The sequence below is a fragment of the Clupea harengus genome, chromosome 26 (genome assembly GCF_900700415.2).
Source record: "Clupea harengus chromosome 26, Ch_v2.0.2, whole genome shotgun sequence".
NCBI lineage: Eukaryota > Metazoa > Chordata > Actinopteri > Clupeiformes > Clupeidae > Clupea > Clupea harengus.
In genome coordinates this window covers 3,816,449-3,840,211 of record NC_045177.1, presented here as the reverse complement: position 1 = coordinate 3,840,211, position 23,763 = coordinate 3,816,449, and the positions used below count along the sequence as shown (strand labels likewise).

At 44.6% G+C, this 23,763-nt stretch overlaps 1 protein-coding gene across 1 annotated transcript; it reads right to left on the bottom strand.

The window, feature by feature from the left end:
• Positions 1 to 1,154: 1,154 nt before the first annotated feature.
• LOC116219815 (probable serine/threonine-protein kinase SIK1B) lies at positions 1,155 to 3,708 on the bottom strand. Its single transcript, XM_031563768.2, has 5 exons — positions 3,437 to 3,708; positions 3,053 to 3,212; positions 2,805 to 2,921; positions 2,190 to 2,253; positions 1,155 to 1,746 (listed from the first exon to the last, which is right to left on the bottom strand). The coding sequence occupies exons 2-5, from the start codon at positions 3,194 to 3,196 to the stop codon at positions 1,550 to 1,552; spliced, it is 522 nt and encodes a 173-aa protein (XP_031419628.1). The 5' UTR covers positions 3,197 to 3,212; positions 3,437 to 3,708; the 3' UTR covers positions 1,155 to 1,549.
• Positions 3,709 to 23,763: the final 20,055 nt, after the last annotated feature.

Here is a 23,763-nt window from a genome sequence, read left to right as displayed (position 1 = left end):
GGCTATGTGTTGTGTGGCACGTCCTACCTTGTGACATAAAGAAAGGTACTCTGAAACGTCCCTCAGTGACCCTTTGTCTGAGGAGATAGAGGTTGTCCCCATCGAAAAGGCAGCGCTCCACAGACCAGCACATATAAAACCACTCCAAGGCTCTGGGAACAGAAAACACAACATGATAAAGCACGTTTCTTAAGCGTTTGGTATACTTCTGCGGATACAGTCTGCGCATGGTCTTCACACGGTGCGGATGAACGCAAATTTAGACATCCATGCAGTCTGTACGGACTGTCCGTGCTGCAGCTAAATTTAGTGCGCTCAACTTGTGCACAAAACAGCACAAAAACAAGTATATTTGGGGACACACCAATGTGCACGTCCGTATCAGTATTGCGCAAAGCCGTGTCTGCAGAAGTGTTACCTCTGTTTACTCTTCCTTTAAAGTACAATGACGAACTAAAGTTGATTGAATTCACCTCTCTTCATTGTTAAGAAGTATGGTTTCTCCTACTTTTCATTAGAATATGTGGCATGTGGCTCATACCCAGATGTCAAGCTTTGGCCCCTCATACGCTTTCCCCTCAAAGACCTCTGGTGCTGCGTATGGGGGACTGCCACACCACGTGGACAGTGTCTCTCCTGGCTTGTAAAAGTTTCCGAAGCCAAGTCTGACAAATAAAAAACAAACAAAACAAAATAAGAGAATCTGTCAAAATCCAGTTGAGGGATGCAGAGTTGAGTCTATGCAACTGGCAAACATAGTATATTGCCTACAATGTCGAAATACATTCTTTACTTTTTTAAGCACCCCATTACTTTTAGCAGGTGCTCCACCCAGTCCTCCATCACATATCCTCTATTACCCTCCAGCACTCTCTGGACGAGTCCCCTACTAGACTACTTGCCATGGCTTGCCTTCTTCTAACTCCCACAGTAATTATTGTGGTCAATGGCCAATGTCAATATCTGACATATGCACTGACTGCAAAGTAAGACAATACAGATCAAATTAAATTAGACATTAATTTTTATAAGCAACTTCTAGCCTACAACCATCCTTGTTTCAGATTTTTTTTTAAATCTTGACTTGCACAGTATTTCTTGTTGATGTTCTTTGTAATGATTATCACCTGCGCTCCAAACCAACTCTTGCTCGTCATACTCATCTCAGGCATGATCAATCTTCATGCCTGACAATAATCGATTCTGGATACATGGATTCAGCCTCTTAAGATATATGTAAGAAGGTTTCTCTGAAGGGAGCTTCTAAGAGATGGTTTTGGGAAACACTCGTAGAAAACTAAGCATCTTTAGTCAGTTATGCCTTTTGAGTCTTCGTAGAACGCTAAGAGATACCTTAACTGAGATACACAACCCAGATCTTTAACAATAGGGCTGTGTAACATGACACTCCCAACAAGTACAGAATACTTCAGGGAACAGAACCATGGACACACATGTAGATTCTCCAGCTGTTCCTCCCTCTTACCCCATTGCACATACACACAAGAGAGAAACAGTGAGAGTGCCTCAAGGAACAGAAACTTCCTTTTCAAATGCGGCGCCTCTCTTGCTCCAGCAGCTCACCTGCCAGTTTAACGTTCATGTTGGCGTCCAGCAGCAGGTTCTCTGCCTTCAGGTCACGGTGGATGATGTGATGTTGGTGACAGTACTCAACAGCATTCACTATCTGCCAGAACTTTCTACGAGCCTCCACCTCCGCAAGGCGGCCAACAGACGTCAGATAGTCTTTGAAGATGCCAGAGAGGAGCGTCAAGTGTGAGATAAGGAGAAAGAGTGAGACAGCAGGTTAATAGAATGCCAGTGGGAGTGGGAGAGAAGGTCAACAAAAGAAGAAGAAAAAAAAAGTTTTTCAAACAACGACCATATCAGTGTCTGTTTGTGCACGCTCAACAGGAAATGCTTAAAATTCAGAGATCCAGGCAATGGACTGACTGAGCCTTGTCAGTTTAAGTTTCCGGAGGCTGGACAAAAACATGTAATGCTGTGCAAAGGCGCACGTACACAACATTTTTTTTACATGCACTGTTTACTCACAAAGCAGTGGCCCCCAACTTACACAAAGACTATAAATAATATATAATAAATGTGAGCAAAAGTGCATTCAAAATGTGCCCTTATGTGTAAAAAATCCCTGATACCAAAAATCAGTAACAATATTTTAAACTTACCAAACATTTCACCATTTTGTGCATATTCTGTCACAATGTACAACATATCTTTAGTCTCCATGACCTGCAGATCATTAAAAAGGAACCAGTTCAATAACAAAACTCATTCTAACAACATTTAGTTCCTGTGTTACAGTTCAAAGCCCATAAGCTTCGTAAAACATGGTTATAATTATGAAATTCAATGACTTATATAAGGCAGTTCAGTTGTCGTCATACAATTGCTTTGGAACAGCCTGATTCTGTGGTAAACTGAAACAGCTATTGGGAAAACAATCTGCTTTTGACCTTTTGCATGCAAAGGTCACAATTTTCCTCTGTGCAATCCTCCAGAGAGGGCTGAATGAATAGGGCTCAAAAGGGAATGGGACAAGCATGGGAAACAAACCCTCTGTTAAGAACTAGTCACCTAAACTCCTTATTTAAGTTCTCTTTACAACTGAGCAGAGTTTTAACATGACACAGCACCTCTTTGTGTAGACATATTTTGGCCTGACCTTAGCAGATACTAGTTTGTTGTGTAAAACAGATTAATCTTACAATCAATTTCAATGTAATTTATATAAAGCATTAAAAACTGTCACATATCCCTTTCTATCTCTCTCACACACAAACCTGGTAGAGTTTGATGATATGAGGGTGGTTCAGTAGTTTCATGATTTGAACCTCTCTGTTGATTTTCTCCAGATCCGAAGAGTCTAATCTAGTTTTGTCAATAATCTTTATGGCAACCTAAGGACAAATGTACATTCGAATAAATATAGGCTGCTGCTTAAAACAACTCAACGAAGTAAAATTGTTGTGTGGTAGGCTAGCTCACAGACAGAAATTACAGAAATTGCTGCGCATGCAAAACTACACACCTGAGTTTTGGTGACTTTATGTCTTGCCAGTTTTACCACGGCAAAGGTCCCTTTTCCCAACGTCTTAAGGATCTCATAGAAGCCAACTTGAAGCGGTCGCTCATGATGAGTTCCCGAGTCGCAACGGTCCGAAAGAATCACCATGATTATCCTTCTGTGACTGTACAGTTAACAGCTATGTAAGTACGTATTCAAGTAATATTGGTTTAAGCAAAGTATGATGGGGCAATTGTTTTTAACAAAATAACATTGCCCAGAAACACTTTGAAAGTCGGAGGGATACATATAGGGAATTTTCTTGCAATAATAGGCTACACAACAGCAATCGGTGCGCAAGCACGCAAAATCTCCTATATGCATTCGCAGATTTGTTTTTGAACTTACCTCTTCAAGCCTCAGTAGCATCTGTAAGAACTTCTTGGAGAGGCGACTTTTAGTCCCTATACAGCATATGGGTGGAAAGTCACATGCTAAACCGTTTTCAACACGCAGGTAATTCAAAAACAGATTCTTTATACATCTAGCGTGCCTCACACAAATCCTCACGAGAGCATATTTGGCCCATTGAAACTGTCCCAAATTAGTATGAGTCCCCGCCCCTATTAGTCAGGTGGCTTAACAACGCGTTCGTGACAAGAGTGATAAAAGCATGAAATTTGGCACACAATTAGCTTATATCCTACTAAAACATATTAGAAGGGGTGCCCAAGTGAAACTGCTCATTTTTTCGTTTTAATGAGATATTAAGTTTTGACCTAAATCAAGATATGCGTTACCTGTGGTCCGATTTTCAAAACGGTTATTTTGCCTAGAAATGCTTACCAAATAAGTAATAAATCAGTTATTTATGCATGTTTGTGTCCCTTTAAGTAGCAAAACAGACAAAAAGACTTGTGCCCGTGCGCGCGCTCATCCAAGATGGCGGGAAAGACGTAATTCTGCTATATCTGTTAGGTAAAACCGTTATTTTACCACCATTTAAAACCATATTTACATTTGTATCTTTTATATGTATAAGGACTGTAATATTTTATTAAAGGTTTGCTTCAACATCATTAAAATAGCACCAACAAAGGCGCATTACAGTACCAGTAGGCTACCGCAGAAAAACGGTAAAATTGGAGCAGATTGAGCGTGTCTTTGTCTACATCAAAACTGATCATATGAGGAATGTGCTGTTATAAATTGACAAATGTGATGATGAAAAATTAACAAGTGAATAGCATTTATCGAGCTTATCGAGTACATAGAAGAATGTAGCTATTAAAAAAGGAACTCATATGTTTAAACTTTCTGAGCTGTCGTTGTACATCAAGAGGCTTGAAGATATTGGAGTTAAGAAAACTATAAATAAAACCAGGTTAATCAATGTCTTGCTAGAACATTACAAAGAGACTCTTTAAGAACAAACTGATGGAAGAAACAACGTTTTAGATTTCCGGGATGCAATAAGCAGGCTATTGAAGGATGCTTTGAAACAACACAACTTTTCAGAAGACGCCGAAATTGTAGCGAGGCCTGCAACAATTGTAGGCTAAGGAAAGACATTTTTGCACACAAAGGATTTATTTTTTCTGGGTGCTTTCCAATGGACTGCCATTCAAAATATTAACCGTCAAGCTTAAAGTCTCTCGTTTCTATCATTCTTTATGGTCTCAACATAGAGGATCAAGAGAAGTCTGAAAGCCAGGCATGTTTGGCCAAAACTGGCCAAACTCGCATTTCAGCATCTCGTGAGCCACCCCTACCACTATATATTGGGCTAAATATGCATAGCTCCACTAGAAGTAAGACATTGATAGAAAAGATATACCAAATGGGCATTTCTGTTTCCTATGATCGTATCATTGAGATAGAATACTGGCTAGAGACGTCTCTTTGCGAGTGCTACAAGGCCAGATTGGAGTGCGCTCATGTTCTTAAGGGCTGAATTTGTGATAAATCGTTGATGAGTGCGTTCACATGAATTCTACAGGCATCAATAATTATAATAATAATAAATACAAGAATATTTGTATCATTAACAATTACGTTTCACATTTATAGTCATGATTCTACGAGGCTTCGTGATAAATAAATAAATAAAGAAAACGAGAACGCTCGTTCAATTTAAGAATCAGTGCACACTTTGGCCGTTTAAGAACACATTTCCAGGCATTCATGACCGGTGGAGATCTTTTCTTAGGTTGAAGATATTAAAGACACTTAACAAAATGTGCGAGAATGAGGTCCATTGCTCACAATCCCAGCTCCACGACATCAGTCTCCTCATTTCACGGAACTGGTATCAGCATCTTTCAGTTTACAACAGAAAGTGTGCCTGGCGAAAATAGGCCCCACTGTCACGTCTGTGAAGGGTCGCCCAGTCTCTAGAGGGCGACACTCAACTCTAGAGCACCTAACACTAACCTTTCTTCTGCACTGGGCTACACCTGAGGTGATTACTACTTTCCTACTTAAGCACGGGTGTCCTTCCCTCTTCACTCGGTCATGGAGTCTCGTGAGTACAGTTCTCTTTCTTCTCGCTTCTCTTAAGAAGTCTTGTTTGGGTATCTCAACCCTGTTTGTGGAATGCTAACGCACTCGCGATTAGCTTAGCATAGGCTAGCTGTAATTACCTTTGACTGTTGCTAACACCTGTGCAGCCCACCACAACGTGGATAAGACTTTTCCTGTGGATAGACTTTGTTCCCTGGATTACCTTTGTGGATTACCTTTGTGGATTACCTTTGTGGATTAACCTTCCTTTGGACTAACCGTTCTATTGTGGAACGTACTGTTATGTATCCGGTGAGGTTTGTGAACTTTGATAGCCTTGCTGTGTTTGTAGCCTGGGGGAATCAAGGCTAGCTAGTCTGCCCAACCAGTCAGGGAGTGAATAAACTTGACTGTTGCATCAAACCTGCAGTTTGCGTGTGTGCCTGAAAATCCCGGCCCTGATAGCATGACCGAGTCAAGCCAAGGCGCAGCAGAGCTGCAGGGGATCAAGGACGCTATAATTCAGCTGGGCGCTATCATCCACGCCCATGAACCGCGACTGAGTCGTTTGGAGCTGGCAATGCAGCAACTAAACACTACTGTTCAGGGGCTGTGTGCACGACCTCCACCTGATCCACCAACCTCAGATCCTAGCAGTGGGCTGGGCCCAGCGCCCACGCTGCCCCTGCTCTGCCTCCCCATTTCTCCCACCATCACCATACCTCTATCTGCCTCCCCAACTGTTCTCTGGGGAACCTAAAGCCTGCCGGGGCTTTATGCTTCAGTGTGCACAGATTTTTCTCCATCAAGCACGCCTCTTCCCCACCGAACCAGCGAGGGTGGGCTACATCATCTCCCGACTCTCGGGATCAGCCCTTGAGTGGGCAACCGCGGTCATGGATTGCCAGCTGCCCGAGGCAAGTGACAGCCCAGCTGTTTCTGCGTCGCCTGGGGTTGATGTTCGACACAGGGTCGCACCGAGGACCAGGCAGCCCCAACGAGTCCTCTACCATCAACCAGGGACCCAGTCCGTAGCCCAGTATGCCGTCGAGTTCCCGCACCGTGGCAATCCGGAGTGGCTGGGAGGACCAAGCCCTGCGTTCAGCCTTTTACCGCGGGCTACATGAGGCTGTGAAGGATGAGATGGTCAACCGTGACTGGGACAGTCGCTTGACGAGCTGATCAACTTAGCCATCCACCTCGATGCTCGCATTCTGGAACGTCGCCGGGACCGCCGGGAGACCCGGGCACCCATGACGACCTTCCTACCAAGGCCAGTCACACCCATCACCACTCCAGCACCAACCCGGTCACCTGAAGAACCCATGGAGCTCGGCCGCCTCCGGCTGAGTCGCGAAGAACGCAGCCGCCGTCTCCAAAGAGGTCTCTGCATGTACTGTGGGTCCTCCGGGCACCCAGGTACACCTCTGCCCAGACCTTCAGGGGAAAGACAGCACTCGTCAAGGGATCCAGGGCCTCTGATGAGTGGTAGCGTTAAGACCCCTGGACCTGCCAACCGTCTCTCCATCCCCATACGCCTCCGTCACATCGGCAAGAACCATCCCATTGTCTCCCTCACTGCCTTGGTGGACTCCGGCCGCGGCAGTCAACCTGATGGACATCACCCCTGGCTAACAGCTGGGTATTCCCACCACCCCAGTGGCCATTCCCAGGCGGTCCAGGCTCTGGATGGTCGCCCTTTGGGCTCTGGACATCTGAGCGGGTGACGGTTTCCTCTAATCATGTCCTCTCATAATGACCACCAGAGACCATCCGCTTTTGGCTCACCAACCACCCGCAGGACCCTGTGGTGCTGGGTTACCCTGGCTAGCTGTCCACGAACCTCAGTTTGCGTGGGCTGTTGGCTCGCTACTCCACTGGGGTCCCGCTTGCGCCACGCGGGTCACCTCCTAGCTCCCACACTGACCACACCCTGTGTTTCCCGCGTCACCACAGCGGAGGAACACTCCAGAACCTCGTTCCCCATCACTGTGTCTCCTGTTCGGTCGGCTGACGCCTCTCCCAGCGTGAACATCTTGGCTCCGCCAGAAAGAACAGACCTGTCCATGGTCCCGGCTTGTTACCCACGATCTAGAGGAGGGTCTTCAGCAAGAAGAAGGGCCACCACCTCCCTCCTCATCGGCCGTACGACTGCGCCATCGACCTCTTGCCTGGAGCCTCTCCCCCTAGGGGGCGTCTCTACTCCTTTCTGTCTCGGAGAGCCAGGCAATGAAGGACTACATCATAGATGCGCTGCGCCTCGGGCTAATTCGCCCTTCTACGTCTCCGGCGGCAGCACCCTTCTTCTTCGTTGGGAAAAAGGACGGCGGACTGAGGCCGTGCATCGACTACCGGGGACTAAACAACATCACCCGGAAAAAACAAGTACCCTTTTGCCCCTCATGTCCACCGCCTTCGAGCGCCTTCAGGGTGCCACAGTTTTCACCAAACTCGACTCAGGAACGCTTACCACCTGGTTCGCATTCGAGACGGAGATGAGTGGAAGACCGCCTTCATCACACCCAGCGGACACTATGAATACCTAGTGATGCCGTTTGGATTGTCAAACAGTCCGGCAGTCTTTCAGAATCTCATCAATGACGTTCTACGCGAATTCCTGGAGGTGTGCGCGTTCGTGTACTTGGACGACATACTCATCTTCTCCAAGTCACTACAGGAACACGTCGGCCACGTCCGAGCCGTCCTGAAGGCCCTCCTACAGAACAGGCTGTTCTGCAAGGTGGAAAAGTGCGAGTTCCACTCCGCTTCCACCACCTTCTTAGGGTTCGTAGTCGGGCCCCAGGGTCTCTCTATGGACTCTGAAAAGGTAAAGGCCATCGTGGATTGGCCAATACCCACCACCATCAAGCAGGTACAGGGGTTCCTGGGGTTCGCCAACTTCTATCGGCGGTTCATACGAAATTATAGTGCCCGGGCGTCCCCGATCATAGCGCTGCTTCGGGGGGGTCCCCGCCGGTTGTTGTGGACGGAGGCTGCTCAGAAGACCTTCGAGGACCTCAAGCAACGGTTCTGCACAGCACCGATCCTCACTCTCCCAGATCCAGCCCTGCCTTTTGTGGTGGAGGTAGACGCTTCAGACTCTGGGGTAGGGGGCGTGCTGTCACAGCGTACAGCAGAGGATGGCAAGCTCCACCCATGTGCCTTCTTCTCCCGAGCTCTCTCCCCGGCAGAGAGAAACTACGACGTGGGTAACAGGGAACTGCTAGCCATCAAACTAGCGCTAGAGGAATGGCGTCACTGGCTCGAGGGCGCAGCCAACCCGTTCCTCATATACACTGACCACAAAAACCTGGAGTACATCGGGGAGTCCAAACGACTGAACCCCAGGCAGGCCCGCTGGGCCCTCTTCTTCAGCCGTTTCGACTTCGTGGTCACCTACCGCCCAGGTTCCAAGAACGGGAAGGCCGATGCCCTGTCACGCCTCCATACATCTGAGGCCGAGCCAGCAGCGTTGGAACCCATCATCCCTTCCTCTAAAGTCGTGGCAGCCGTACGTTGTCATCTGGAGGAGGAGATTCGACGGGCCCAAGGACCGACACCGGCTCCCATGGAGACTCCTAAGGGCCTTCTGTTTGTGCCTCCACCCTGTCGCACGAAGGCCTTAGAGTGGGCACATGCCTCCCAATTGGCCGGCCATCCTGGGGTTCGACGCACCCTAGAATTACTCCGGAGACGATTCTGGTGGCCGAAACACCGTCAGGACGTGACGGAGTATGTGGCGGCGTGCACGGTGTGCATGGTGGCCAAACCAGACAACCGCAGGCCTGCAGGACTCCTACAACCCCTTCCGGTCCCGCATCGCCCATGGACCCACATCTCCCTCGATTTCATTACGGGGCTGCCCCCGTCACAAGGGAACACCGCCATCCTCGTGGTGGTGGATCGGTTCTCCAAGGCTGCCCGCTTCATTGCTCTGACTAAACTCCCCACGGCCAAACAGACGGCAGAGATTCTGGTGAGAGAGGTGGTGCGCTACCACGGACCCCCAGAAGATCTCGTCAGTGACCGAGGTCCCCAGTTCGTGGCACGTTTCTGGAAAGCCTTTTGGGGTAACTTGGGAGCCTCAGTCAGCCTGACCTCGGGCTACCACCCCCAGTCCAACGGGCAGACGGAGCGGGTCAACCAGGCACTCGAAATCTACCTCCGGTGCTATACGTCCAAAGACCCCACCAAGTGGAGTCAGAACCTTCTGTGGGCCGAGGTTGCCCACAACCAACAGTGGAGCGCTGCCACGGCTACCTCACCCTTCGAAATCATGTGGGGATACCCCCCTCACTTGTTCCCCTCCTCCCCAGAGAATGGGGATGTGCCTGCGGCTCGCAGCTCGGTGGCTCGCCTCCGCAACCGCTGGCAGCAGGCTCGTCGGGCCCTGCTCCAGTCTCAAGAACAGATGAGGCAACAGGCAGACCGGCGACGACGACCAGGTTCAACCCTGAAGATTGGCCAGCGAGTCTGGCTGTCCACAAAGGGCCTGGCCCTGAAAGGGGAGACCCGAAAATTGGCCCCACGGTACGTCGGACCGTTCCGGATCCTCCGGAGGATTTCCAGGACGGCTTTCCATTTGGAGCTGCCACGTGCAATGCGGGTTCACCCCGTCTTCCATCGCTCCACACTACGCCCAGCCACCTCCTCCCCCCTATGTCCAGAGCTTCCAGCCCCACCACCCGCCAAGTTCATTGCCGGAGGTCTCACCTACACCGTTCACCGGCTTATGGATGTACGCAAGGTCGGGAGATCCACGCAGTACTTGGTGGACTGGAAGGGGTATGGGCCGGAGGAGCGCAGCTGGATCCCCGCCAAGAACATTGTGGACAAATCCCTCATTCAACAGTTTCGGGCCTCTCACCCTGGGCCGTCAGGAGTCGTCCCTAGGAGGGGGGGTCCTGTCACGTCTGTGAAGGGTCGCCAGTCCTCTAGAGGGCGACACTCACTCTAGAGCACCTAACACTAACCTTTCTTCTGCACTGGGCTACACCTGAGGTGATTACTACTTCCTACTTAAGCACTGGGTGTCCTTCCCTCTTCACTCGGTCATGGAGTCTCGTGAGTACAGTTCTCTTTCTTCTCGCTTCTCTTAAGAAGTCTTGTTTGGGTATCTCAACCCTGTTTGTGGAATGCTAACGCACTCGCGATTAGCTTAGCATAGGCTAGCTGTAATTACCTTTGACTGTTGCTAACCCTGTGCAGCCACCACAACGTGGATAAGACTTTTCCTGTGGATAGACTTTGTTCCCTGGATTACCTTTGTGGATTACCTTTGTGGATTACCTTTGTGGATTACCTTCCTTTGGACTAACCGTTCTATTGTGGAACGTACTGTTTATGTATCCGGTGAGGTTGTGAACTTTGATAGCCTTGCTGTGTTTGTAGCCTGGGGGAATCAGGCTAGCTAGTCTGCCCAACCAGTCAGGGAGTGAATAAACTTGACTGTTGCATCAAACCTGCAGTTTGCGTGTGTGCCTGAAAATCCCGGCCTGATAGTACTGTATATCTTTATATATATTTATACTGACATATATATATTGGCCTTTGCAAAAATTGCACATCATTTGGAAGTGACTTAGTATAAAAGTGTCTACCTAGAGACTAAATGTAAATGTAAACAGAGATACACACACAAATTAATTTAAGAGCTGGAGAAAAAATGGTGGCAGACACTCTCTCTTTTGAATGTAAGAGATTGGCATACCTAATTTAGTATCCCTTAAATTAGATATCCCCACAGTATCACTCTTCTCTGATTAGGTGTCACATTGTGAAGCACAAGTTCTCTAAAATTCTTGTAAATACACACAACCCTCTACAATAAGCAAGCAACTTACTTGTTGGTGAAGAGTCGAAGTCACCATATTCTCTTGAATCAAATTCTTCTTCGTCTTTGATTTCCATTGGTGAATACTTTTCTTCTTTCAATGTCATGGTGGGTGACGTGTACATTTCAGTCTTGCATTCATAATCCAGTCCAGGCTTTTCTTCCACTGTCTTAAATGTAGACAGATACTCTTGTGGGAAATCATCAAATTCTTCTTCTTTTATCTCCTTCTTCACTGAAGTTGGCAGTTGTGATGGCTCATTAAATCCAGACATTTCTGACTTTAGTTCTGTTTGGAAAAAGAAAAATCAGTCACATTATCCTTTGATGCAAGGATATAGTGAAAATCAGCAAAGAAATAACTTCAGTATAGTTGTACTGCTGGTGAATTACACGTATGTAGATCCAGACCATACCAGTGCACATACAGTATACTCCCAGAGGAATTCCAGTGCCAGCCTTAAAAAAGGTGTGTTCATTAATCTGACTCTGTGGTCTTAATATATAGCTTCTTCTGTCTGACCAATTATCTTCCTCGATTCAAACCTAGCCAATCAGCTGTAGGAGCTAAGCATCACAAAGGGTTATGGGCAGTAATTCCATGTCTATAAGCACCATTTACACGTCTGATGGTCCTGGCGTGGGCGTCCAGCCTGCAGACTCCACAAAGGAGTGTAGTAGGGGGCTGGGGGTGTGAACTGAGAAGTGATGGGGGATGGTGAGGGAAGCTGCACCTGGGCTGGTAAACTGAAGGAGGCTTCCAATCTGCCTTAAAGCTTGTTTATACTGTATGCATATGTGAGTATTCATGTAAGCGTGCGTGTCAAATTGATATAAGGAGAGAGAGTAAGTGTGTGTGTGTAATACTGATATAAGGAGAGAGAGTAAGTGTGTGTGTGTCTGTAATACTGATATAAGGAGAGAGGGTAAGTATAATATCAGACCTCTTTACACTGGAGGCACTGCTAAGACCCTGATGGCCAATGACCAGATCAGACATAGCACTGTTAAGACACCAATGGCCAATCCCTGCTGTCACGGGGCGTAACGGCTCAGACGGGTATTTATCTATTCATGAAAACAGCCAGGGAACAGGGGAATGGACACAAAACAGGGCGGACTAACAGACAAATGGGAAACACACAGAAGGAGACTAGATTAACTGGGGCGGCAGTGGTACAGGAGGTAAAGAAGTCGTTTAGTAATCAGAAGGTTGCTAGTTCGATTCCCTGTCGAAGTGTCCTTGAGCAAGGCACTGAACCCCTAATTGCTCCTGATGTGCAGTGTGCCATCAGTGTAAATGTAAAATGTGTATACATTGTAAGTCGCACATAAGTCGCTTTGGATAAAGGCGTCTGCTAAATGACTAAATGTAATGTAAATGTAGATTAACCTAAAGACTGGACAACAACAGACTGAACTAAAACTACTCAGAGTAACACTCTGGAATTACACAAAACACAGGAGAACACAAAACCAAGAAACTACAAGAAAAGTAAAGTAAAGTGCGCCTAATTATGTATTAGTAACGAAACAAGAGGTGTTTTAGCATGACATTTCAGCTGCTAGATGAAAACTGCGTGCGAAGAAATTTGACACAATTAATAAAAAGAAAAAATCCGAACATCAGAAATGTTATTTCTTTAAATGTTTATATTTGATATATCATTTAATATAGGTATACAAAATTGTCACACCAGCTAGCTGTTCTGCCAGGTCTTACCCAGAATCACCGCTCAATGTATGGTTTAAACCGTATTCTTTGCCATTTCCACCCATCGTTCAAGCACACTGAGTACAGTGCTTGCCTTCTGCGTAGGAGTAACGCAAATCTATTCAGGAAAATAACTTGTACCTGAAGTACACTAACTAAACTAAGTTAAAAACCTCAGGTTGTGCAGGTGTTGGGTGATATACATTCAGACCAGGGATTCCACACAATGGCTTTATTTCTGCATTCACAATTCAAACGTTCATGAACCAAAAGTTCTAATTCTAATTCTAACTCATCATCTATGGTAGCAGGAACACGCAGGCTTTTCTTCCCTATTTTAGCGGTACGCTATTAACACTTATGGGCGGGGTTAGGCGCTGATTACGCAAAATGCGGAAACACAACATGCTCTATATGCGGTTTGGGAAAGGCGCTGATCACGCTGCGCTGCGCACTCCAGCGGACAAGGACGGCGTGGAGGCTGCTAACCAGGAGGCGGAATCCCGAGAACTCTGGGTGAATTGCAGAGTGAAGAGTCTAGGAGCGGGCTGACGGTATCTTCGTCTATGAAGCGACGAGACCAGACACGGAGTGAGGGGAGTGAAGGGTATATGTAGGGTATAGAACAGGTGAAGGTGATTATATAATCTGTAGTGAAATGACGTGCAGTTGGGGAGAGTTGACGTGACATGATTGGGATGATGTGCAGCTGGGTGAGCGCGAGTTATAGGTATTTCCATAGTATCTCTATTCACAATGTAACAGACTGCAGATAGTGTCCCATGACTGAGGTATTTCCATAGTAGTACAGAGAGTGCAGCTTACTGTGCCTCATGGAAACCTGGCTAACCAGCAACATCCCGGACCACAACGTGGAGCTACCTGGCTTTACTACGGTGAGAGCGGACAGATCTTAAGATAAGTGGCAAACGGAAAGGTGGGGGGCTTGCACTTTATGTTAACATTAGGTGGTTCTGACATCAAAGTGTTAGCCGTGAGCCTCCGTCCGTATTACATGCCCAGGGAATTATCGCACGCCATTGTTGTTTGCGTTTAAATCCCTCCACGAGCTACAGTCGAAATTGCGTGTGACACCATCTACCCCGTTATCGCTGGGCTCCAATCTCAACATCCTGAGGCCTTCATTGCAATTTCGGGGAACCTTAATCATGTTACTCTGGACTCAACTCTGCCTGCTTTTCGCCAGTTTGTGTCTTGCACAACAAGGAAGAACAGGACAATTGACCTAATGCTAACGTGAGGGACACATACAAAACCACACCACTTCCTCCCCTGGGAAAATCAGATCACAATCTGGTTTTCTTACAACCCAAATATACACCAAAAGTGCGCAGACAACCAACCACCACGCACTCCTTCAGGAATTGGTCTCCTGAGGCAGAGGATGCCCTCAGGGACTGCTTTGAGTCATTTTCAACTGATTGGAGCGTGCTGCAAGACTCTTTTGGGGATGACATTGAAGGGGTCACACACTGCACTACTGACTACCTGAACTTCTGCATGGACATTGCCGCTCCCACTAAAACGGTGTGCTGCTTCCCTAACAATAAGCCCTGGATTACCTGCGATGTCAAACATCTCCTCAACATGAAAAAGAGGGCATTCAAAGAGGGGGACCAGGCGGAGTGGAAGCGCGTACAGGGAGAGCTGAAGACCATGCTGAAGGAGGCAAAGGTCTCATACAGAAGGAAGGTGGAGCAGAAGCTGCAGGAGAACAACATGAGAGGTGTGAAAACCATCACAGGCTGCAAGAAGAGCAGCAGCACTGTTGAGGGGGATGTGGTGAGAGCAAACCAGTTTAACCACTTTTACAACAGGTTTGACAACCCTGCTCCAGGTGTTAATGACTGTCTAACACCTACTCCTGCATCCCCCCCACCAGCTGCTGTTACCTGCTCACTGCATGCCACAACCCCCTCACCCTCACAACCCCGAGATCCACCCCTCCCCCTGCTCTGACCACAGCCAGTGTGGCCCCACTCCCTCCAGCTTCCAGCCCTCTGCCATTCTCCACAGCTGCAGCCCTCCCCAGGCAACCACACAGAGCAGGTACGCCATGCACTCGACCCGCTGCAGTTTGCCTACCAGGAGAAGGTGGGCGTGGAAGATGCCATCGTCTACCTAATGCACAGGGCACACTCTTATTTGGACAAGGGGAAAGGTGCTGTGAGAATCATGTTCTTTGATTTCTCCAGTGCCTTCAACACCATCCAGCCCCTCCGACTGAGTGACAAGCTTGTGCAGATGGGTGTGAACGCCCACCTGGTATCCTGGATCACTGACTACCTGACGGAGAGACCACAGTTCGTCAGGCTGAAAGACTGTGTTGTGCAGCACCGGCGCTCCACAGGGGATTGTGCTCTCACCAGTCCTGTTCACCCTGCACACATCTGACTTCACCTAAAACACGGAGTCATGCCACATCCAGAAGTTATCTGACGACTCTGCTATTGTGGGATGTATCAGGGATGGACAGGAGGGTGAATACAGAAGCCTGGTGGATAACGTTGTGCAGTGGTGTAGGAATAACCACCTGCAGCTGAACACCACTAAGACCAAGGAGATGGTGGTGGACTTTAGGAGGTCTCAGCCTCCTCTGCTACCAGTCTCCATCGAGGGGGTCAGTGTGGAGGTGGTCAACACGTACAAATACTTAAGAGTTCATATGGACAATAAACTGGACTGGTCAGCCAACATTGATGCAATCTACAAGAAGGGTCAGAGCCGGCTGTACTTCCTAAGGAGGTTGAGGTCCTTCAATGCCTGCAACAAACTCCTGCGCATGTTCTACCAGTCTGTTGTTGCCAGCGTCCTTTTTTATGCTGTGGTGTGCTGGGGAGGCAGCATAAAGAAGAGGGATGCGGGGCGACTGGACAGGTGAGGAAGACGGGAGCTGTTGTTGGCACTGAACTGGACTGCCTCACAACAGTGGCGGAGAGAAGGACCCCGGGTAGGTTGCTGACTATCTTGGACAATGTCCACCACCCACTACACAGAACTCTCAACGGACAGAGGAGCATATTCAGTGGCAGACTCCTGTCACCGTCATGCTCATCGAACAGGCTGAGGAGGTCCTTTGTCCCCAGGGCCATTCAGCTCCATAACGCCACGCAGAAGGGCAGGGGGGGGGGGGGGGTGGTCTTCCCTGCATGAGTCTGCCCTCCCCTTCTCATCTCATCTCATTATATACCAACCCACTGCCCATCCCTTTACTGGCTATACTAGCCCCATGCACAGACTTAACCACTTATATTATAATTAAAATTATAAAATATTAAATTATAAATTATAAATTAAAATTATATTAAATATTGCATATTTTTCAGTTTAAGTACATTGAGAGCAATTAAACCCAGGAAAAAATCCTTGTATGTGGAAATGTACTTGGCCAATAAAGATGATTCTGATTCTGATATTCTGCACTTTACTCTTTGCACCATCCAAACACACACAAGCACAAGAACACTATCTTTGCACTATCCAAACAAGCACAACAACACTATATTTTTTTGCAATATCCACACCAGCAGCACAAGAACACTTTCCTCCTGGACATCGACACGGTCACAATCATTGCATTCTGTACCATAGGGTCAGACCCATTCTTGTATCTGTAAACACCCCCACTCCGTGTGAATATGTTCTCCCTATGTATATGTGACTTATGTATGTATGTCGGTGAGGTGTATAAGTCTATAAGTGTATAAGCTACTGGATGACCTAAATTTCCCTCGGGATTAATAAAGTATCCATCTATCTATATATCTATTCAAAATGTAACAGACTGCAGATAGTGTCCCATGACTAAGGTATTTCCATAGTATCTCTATTCACAATGAAACAGACTGCAGATAGTGTCCCATGATTAAGGTATTTCCATAATATCTCTATTCACAATGAAACAGACATCCCTCCATGAGACTCATATTTTGCTGAGTAAAGTAGAAGAACCATTTGCTAACCATGTAAATGTAACAGATGGTGCAGATAGTGTCCCTTTAATAAGGTATTTCCACTAGTAGCTCTATTCTCTCCACTGGTCAAGTAAAGCGCAAATTCCAACAGTAAATTAAAAAAATTAACAGTCATGTTTTGTAAATGTAAATGAAACATTGCAATAGATTTGGTATGGGTTTTACCAAACCAAATATTCAGCAACTTACTTGAGGGAGAGGAATCGTCATCACAATGTTCTGTTAAATCAGATTATTCTTCCTCTTTAATTTCCATCAGTGAATAATTTTCTTCTTTGCAGGTCAAGGTTGGTGACATGTGCATCTCAGTCTTACAGTCATAAAACACTTTCTGGCTTTCAAATGTAACAGACTGTAGATAGGTTTCCATGATTGAGGTATCCCCATAGTATCTCTATTCTCTCCATAAGACTCACATACTGAGTAAAGCACAAGTAAAACCATTTGCTAACCATTCAGTGTTTAGCAAATGTAAACAAAACATTGGAATTAATTCAATCTGAATTCTACTAAACCAACTATTCAGCAACTTACTTGTAGAAGAATCGTCATCAGCACATTCTCTTAAATCTGGTTCCTCTTTCATTTCGATCAGAGAAGAATTTTCTTCTTTGCAGGTCAAGGTTGGTGATGTGTGCGTCTCAGTCTTACAGTCATGTTCCAGTTGAGGCTTTTCTTCCACTGTCTGAATTTCAAACAGATACTCCTCTTGTAGGAAATGATCAGATTCTTCTTCTTTTATATTCTTCACTGACATGAGTAGTTGTGATGGTTCAGTAGATCCTGACATTGTAGACCTCATCTGTCTTTTGCAATGGAAACCCAGCAGGACATTTCTGCAATGCAAGTAAAATATTAGCAACATGCCCAAACACCACAAAGACACAAACAGACACAAAGACACAAAAAACACCCTAACATCTGACAAAAGATAACCAAGGTCAAATGGATGGTCCGTGCAATATCACTCAAGTCAGAAAAAAGTTTTTAAAGTGAGAAAAATAGGAACATTTTACAAAAAGCATATTTGAACAAATCAAATCTGTACGGGCTTAATATAATCACCATCCTACCAAAATCAGACATCTGTACTGGCTTACTGCAATCACCATCCTACCTAAATCAGAAATCTGTACTGGCTTAATGTAATCACCATCCTACCCAAATCAGACATCTGTACGGTCTTAATGTAATCACCATCCTACCCAAATCAGACATCTGTACGGGCTTAATGTAATCACCATCCTACCTAAATCAGACATCTGTACAGGATCATTTCAGGTTCAGATTTTGTAATGTTTTTTCATGAAAAGCTGCCCTTTCTCTCAAATAGCCCCTGCTTGCGTGCAAAACCGCTCTGCTCCTGCTCAAAACGGTTTGTCTGCACTCACAGACTTCTGCTCGCTCTCGCTATCTGGCTTGCTCTCTCTCCCTCTCTCTGATTGATATGCAATAACGTTACCAAAATTCACCAACCAATACAAAATCATGACGTGAAATAAACGAAAATGCTCTCAGATTGAAAGACCAAGCTGTATATTAAAGGATAAAAACGTCATACATCGACAAGTTTATTTATGTGCGTTAATCAGCTATCGTTAGGTGCATATGAGCCCTTATAGCAAACTTTACACACACCAGATATGCCCGAGTTATGGCATACATTTGGCATCACAAGGCTACTCGACTTACCTAGAAAACGGGAGCTCCACAGAAACTTATGTCAGGCGTCGGTCAGTCGGGGTCATAGCCTCACAATGCTTACTGTCGGGCATCTTCTGCAGTCGTCTTCGGGTTCTTTTAGACGGACAACAGCTACATTAGGATTTTAAAGAACTATAATCCAGCATCGAATGGCTTAATAGGAACCCTTTCTACTCTAAACACCGTAAACTTCTGTGTGTTTTGTTCCCGGGTTCCAAGCACGTTGTTTGTGACGCAAGTTCCTCGGAGCTGGCGACAATAAGCGACATTAAAGGCGGATAATTGCGTCAAAATAAAAGTCTATTACAAAGTTCAGTTAAAAATGTTGGTTTGGCTAACATTTCTACGTTTTGCACAACATATGCCCATTGTACTGCTAGCTAGCCTAGATAAATACAGTGTATGCTATCTTGCATCTGCAAATATTGTAATTTAATTAAATTCAATGCATTTATATAGCAACTGAAATTGTCTCAAGTCTCATAAGGAAGGAGGAATATACATGAAATACACAAAATTAATACTAGATACTAATGGAGAGAGCCAGCATTCAAAGTATTGGTTGTAGAACAGCATAGTGGGTACATAGTGTCTTCATAAGGTTACTATTTGCAGGATAAAAAGAGAAATGAAGCAGAAAACTACGTCAAACTACATCAAAGCAGAGAAATATCTAGCAAATAACCGAGAAAGAAATGGACAATAACCCATCCACATTACATTACAAGCCTTTGACCACTAACCCATCCACATTACATTACAAGCCTTTGGCCACTAACCCATCCATATTACATTACAAGCCTTTGGCCACTAACCCATCCACATTTCATTACAAGCCTTTGACCACTAACCCATCCACATTACATTACAAGCCTTTGAAACTGATCACTAACTCATCTGCATTAGATAGATAGATAGATAGATAGATAGATAGATGGATACTTTATTAATCCCGAGGGAAATTTAGGTCATCCAGTAACTTATACACTTAACTTAACTCACAAACACACATACACAAATCACAGTAGAAAAAACAATACACATAGGGAGAACATGTTCACAGGGAGTGGGGTGTATACAGATATTATACAGATATTACAGTGTGCATTGATTGTGTCAGTGTTGATGTCCACGAGGGAAGTAGTGCAAAGAGTGCAGAGAGATAGTGTTCATGTGCTTGTGTGGATAGTGCAAAGATAGAGTTCTTGTGCTTGTGTGTGTGAGGATAGTGCAAAGTGATATAAATAGTACAGTCTTTGCAATTACATTACAAGCCTTTGAAACTGACAATATACAGAGGTATCCAGAAAATGTGTTTATTTGTGTGCAGTTTATATTTATATTTGTGTAATTCTAGTTTGTTTTGTTTTGTCATTTGTCGATGGTTCTTGAGCAGGATCTCAGAGGATGTTTCAAGGTTGTTACTCTTTTTTAGACTTAACGTGACATGGTTGTGATCTGAGAGTGGAATATGAGGCCTTACTGTAGAGTAGTTGATATGACTTGGATCTGTGACTGCATAAGCTACTACATTACTGCTGAGAGGGGAGCAGTAGGTGAATCTACCCAGAGAGTCACCTTTCCTTCCACCATAAGGAATGAACAGACCCAGGCTTTTACACAGCTGCAGTAACTGTTTGCCATTTCTGTTTACAATACTGTCATTGCTCTAAAGTGGTCTTTAAGTAGTTTGCTTTGATTTATCTGTTTGTCATTAATGTTTGTATTCCCATTTAAATGATCTGTCTGTCATTAATGTATGTATTCCTATTTGATTTATATGTGTGTCATTAATGTATGTATTACATTCTGTCAGGAACACAAACTCATCCTCCACTAAGTTTCAATGTAGAACTTGGATTTCAATGTCATGTCCTAGGAAACTAAAATTTTCCTTTCCTGATGCAACAACATCATTCCAGTCTGTGTAAAAAGCAGAGGCAAAATTTTAGAAGTGTTACACGTCAGTTTCCATATTATGGTGTCTTTAGACGTCTCCAAGTGTCTCATAACCTCTTTAAAAACACCAAATACAAAGCAAATACCTGTCACTGTATTTCAAGCATCCATACTTAGTTCTTGACTTCTGTACTACAGCAAACCATTTGAATTAATTTCAGTATAATATATTGTATTTTATTGTGAGTGTGTGAATTACAGTAAAGTTGTACTGTAGATAGTATCCCATAAGTAAGGTATTCCCACAGTATCTCTGTTCTCTAAAAAGGTCTGACATTGTGAAGCACAAGTTAGCCATTCTCTAAAATTCAAGTATTGTAAATATACCCAACCCTTTACAATAAGCAAGCAACTTACTTGTAAGTGAAGAGTCGAAGTCACCATATTCTCTCGAATCCAATTTTTTTATTTCCATTGGTGAATACTTTTCTTCATTCAAGGTCATGGTGGGTGACGTGTACATTTCAGTCTTGCATTCATATTCCAGTCCAGGCTTTTCTTCCACTGTCTTTAATGAAGACAGATAGTCTTGTAGGAAATCATCAACTTCTTCTTTTATCTCCTTCTTCACTGAAGTAGCAAGTTGTGAAGGTTCAGTAAATCCAGACATTTCTGACTTCAGTTCTGTTTTGGAAAAAGAAGATTGGTCACACTATGCTCTGCTGCAAGGACACAGTGAGAATCTGCAAAGAAAGAACTACAGTATAGTTGAACTGCTGGTGAATTACATATACAGTATACTTCCAGAGCATACCAGTGCCAGCCCTAAAAAGGTGAGTTTAGTAATCTGACTCTGTGGTGTTAATATATTGCTTCTTAATATATTGCTGTCTGACCATGTAAACTAGCATCACATAGGATCACAGGCTGGAATTCCATTTCTATGAGCCCCGTTTACACGTCTGATAGTCCTCAGGTGGGCGTGGCCATAGCTCAGCCTGCAGAAACTCCACAGAGGAGTCTAGTATGGGGCTGGGGGTGTGAACTGAAAAGTGAGTCGAAGGATAGTGAGGGAAGGTGGGGGTTGGCTTGTAAACTGAAGAAAGCTTCGCTTCTATTCTGCCTCAAAGCTTGTTTATACTGTATGCATATGCGAGTATTTATGTAAGCATGTGTGTGTATTTCATTTTGATATAAGGATAGAGACTACAAATACTACAAGAGCATATGCAATTCACAACAACAATAATAATAATAATTATTATAGCTTCATTCTTGGCAGTACTCCAACTTAAAAAACATTGACAAAATGCAAAGGTTTTACAATACAACTCATCCTTAACATGAAGCTATTAGAAGTGCTATGTCTGAACTGATCAATGGCCATCAGGGTCTTAGCAGGGCCTGCCTCCAGAACTACCCTGTAGTGCATTTTCAGCAACGGTGGCATCATACTTCGTCCTCATTGCACACAAATGTCTGACACGCTTTTGTCCAATTTTATATTTTGTAGATGTAATGCTTCATCCTGACATAGTGGTATCATACAGAAGTATCCAGTTTATTTGTTTGTAGTTTATATTTGATTCTAGTTTGTGTATTTCATCAATCAATGGTTCTTGAGCAGGATATAATTTCTCCCTGTAGAGGCTTTCAAAAACATAAAATGTGTATTTCATATTTTCAATTTGTATCTTTGCTATGAAGTTCAATCTCATATTGACAAAGACAGAAATTGAGTTTGGAGAGGATAGAGTTTGTTTACCTGTTTCAGAGGATATTTGTTTATAGTTTAATGTGATGTGGCTGTGATCTGAGAGTGGACATGATGTGGCTCCACATTAAATTATCCCATTTTTTCATTATCCACGTGTCTCAAATGTTGTATGATGTAACATAGCTTAACAGGACACATGATATGTCCAGTAACAACATAAAGAAGGGGTAACATATAAGTCAAAACCAACTATATTTATTGGCTGATCTTGAAAGTATTGGCTTACAAAAGCAAAATAAGTGAAACTGTGAAACACACTGTGAAACCTATGAAAAGTGACAGTGGTATATAGAATACAGACCGCGTTAGCCACTTCACGCCCGCCATTTTCTTTCGTTCCAATTCTTGGATGTAGGATTTATGACACGACATGGAGGGGCGAGCCCTCCCGGAAGCCATAGAGAATGCATTGAGAGCTCTGTTTTGTGAAAAAAATGGATTTAACATGGGAGTCAATGGGAGAGGTCTGGTGCGATTTTTATTTCGCCCCAAATCGCCCCAGAAGGGGCGGGGCCATTTGAAGCATGACTTTAGGCTGACTGAATGACTGTTACCTGATTCGACAATGACATACAGAGGCAGATCAGACGGTGTAGTGGTAGAATCCGACAGAAAAAAAATGAATACATTTAAATTTACATGTCGTCATTTACGCGACTTACAAGGATATTGCGTTTATACATCAGGATATTTATTTATATTTTAATTTTTTTTCCTAGGCCAGAGCAATTAGTTTGGAGCTGGGGCCGTTTTTTGAAACTGAGACAAAGTCAAGGGCCGGAGGATATGAGTAATCACGGTAACAAATAAAGAAATTACAACAACATACTGAAGGAGTGAATATATTCTATTTTGTAAGTGCTTAACAACATATGCCCAAGAGGTCGCATAGGCCCAAGGATTCAAAAATCAAACCAGGTGAGCAATAACCAAGCCATATTACCAGACTATTGGAGAAATGCAATTAACTAATGAAAACATGCACGTCATGGTACATAGCTGTACCAACACAACTACTGGTCATTATCCTCAATATTTAAGATTAAACTGATTTGAGTGACAGGCAGAATCAAATGTATCTCCACCAACAAAGTGCATTGCATGGAACTGAATAGAATTGCAACAACTTAAAAGTGCATGGTATTCTATCAAGGAAATTCAGTCCATCAAATTCATCACTCAGTTCAGGTGAACTGTATCAGTTGTTTAGAATGTCATTCATTTAACTGGCAAACAACTTCCAAGTGCACCAATTATGTTTTTACTATTCTGCCCCCGCTTCTGTGTGTGTGACGTGGTCACTCTAGCCTG

Bases quoted from the DNA above. Each gene is read 5' to 3' on its own strand.
- LOC116219815 (XM_031563768.2), bottom strand. From the start codon at position 3,196: ATGGTGATTCTTTCGGACCGTTGCGACTCGGGAACTCATCATGAGCGA. The intron at 2,922-3,052 runs GTGTGTAGTTTT...ATTTGTCCTTAG, and splicing joins ATAAAGTCACCAAAACTCAG to GTTGCCATAAAGATTATTGA. The intron at 2,254-2,804 runs GTTTGTGTGTGA...AATGATCTGCAG, and splicing joins ATATCATCAAACTCTACCAG to GTCATGGAGACTAAAGATAT.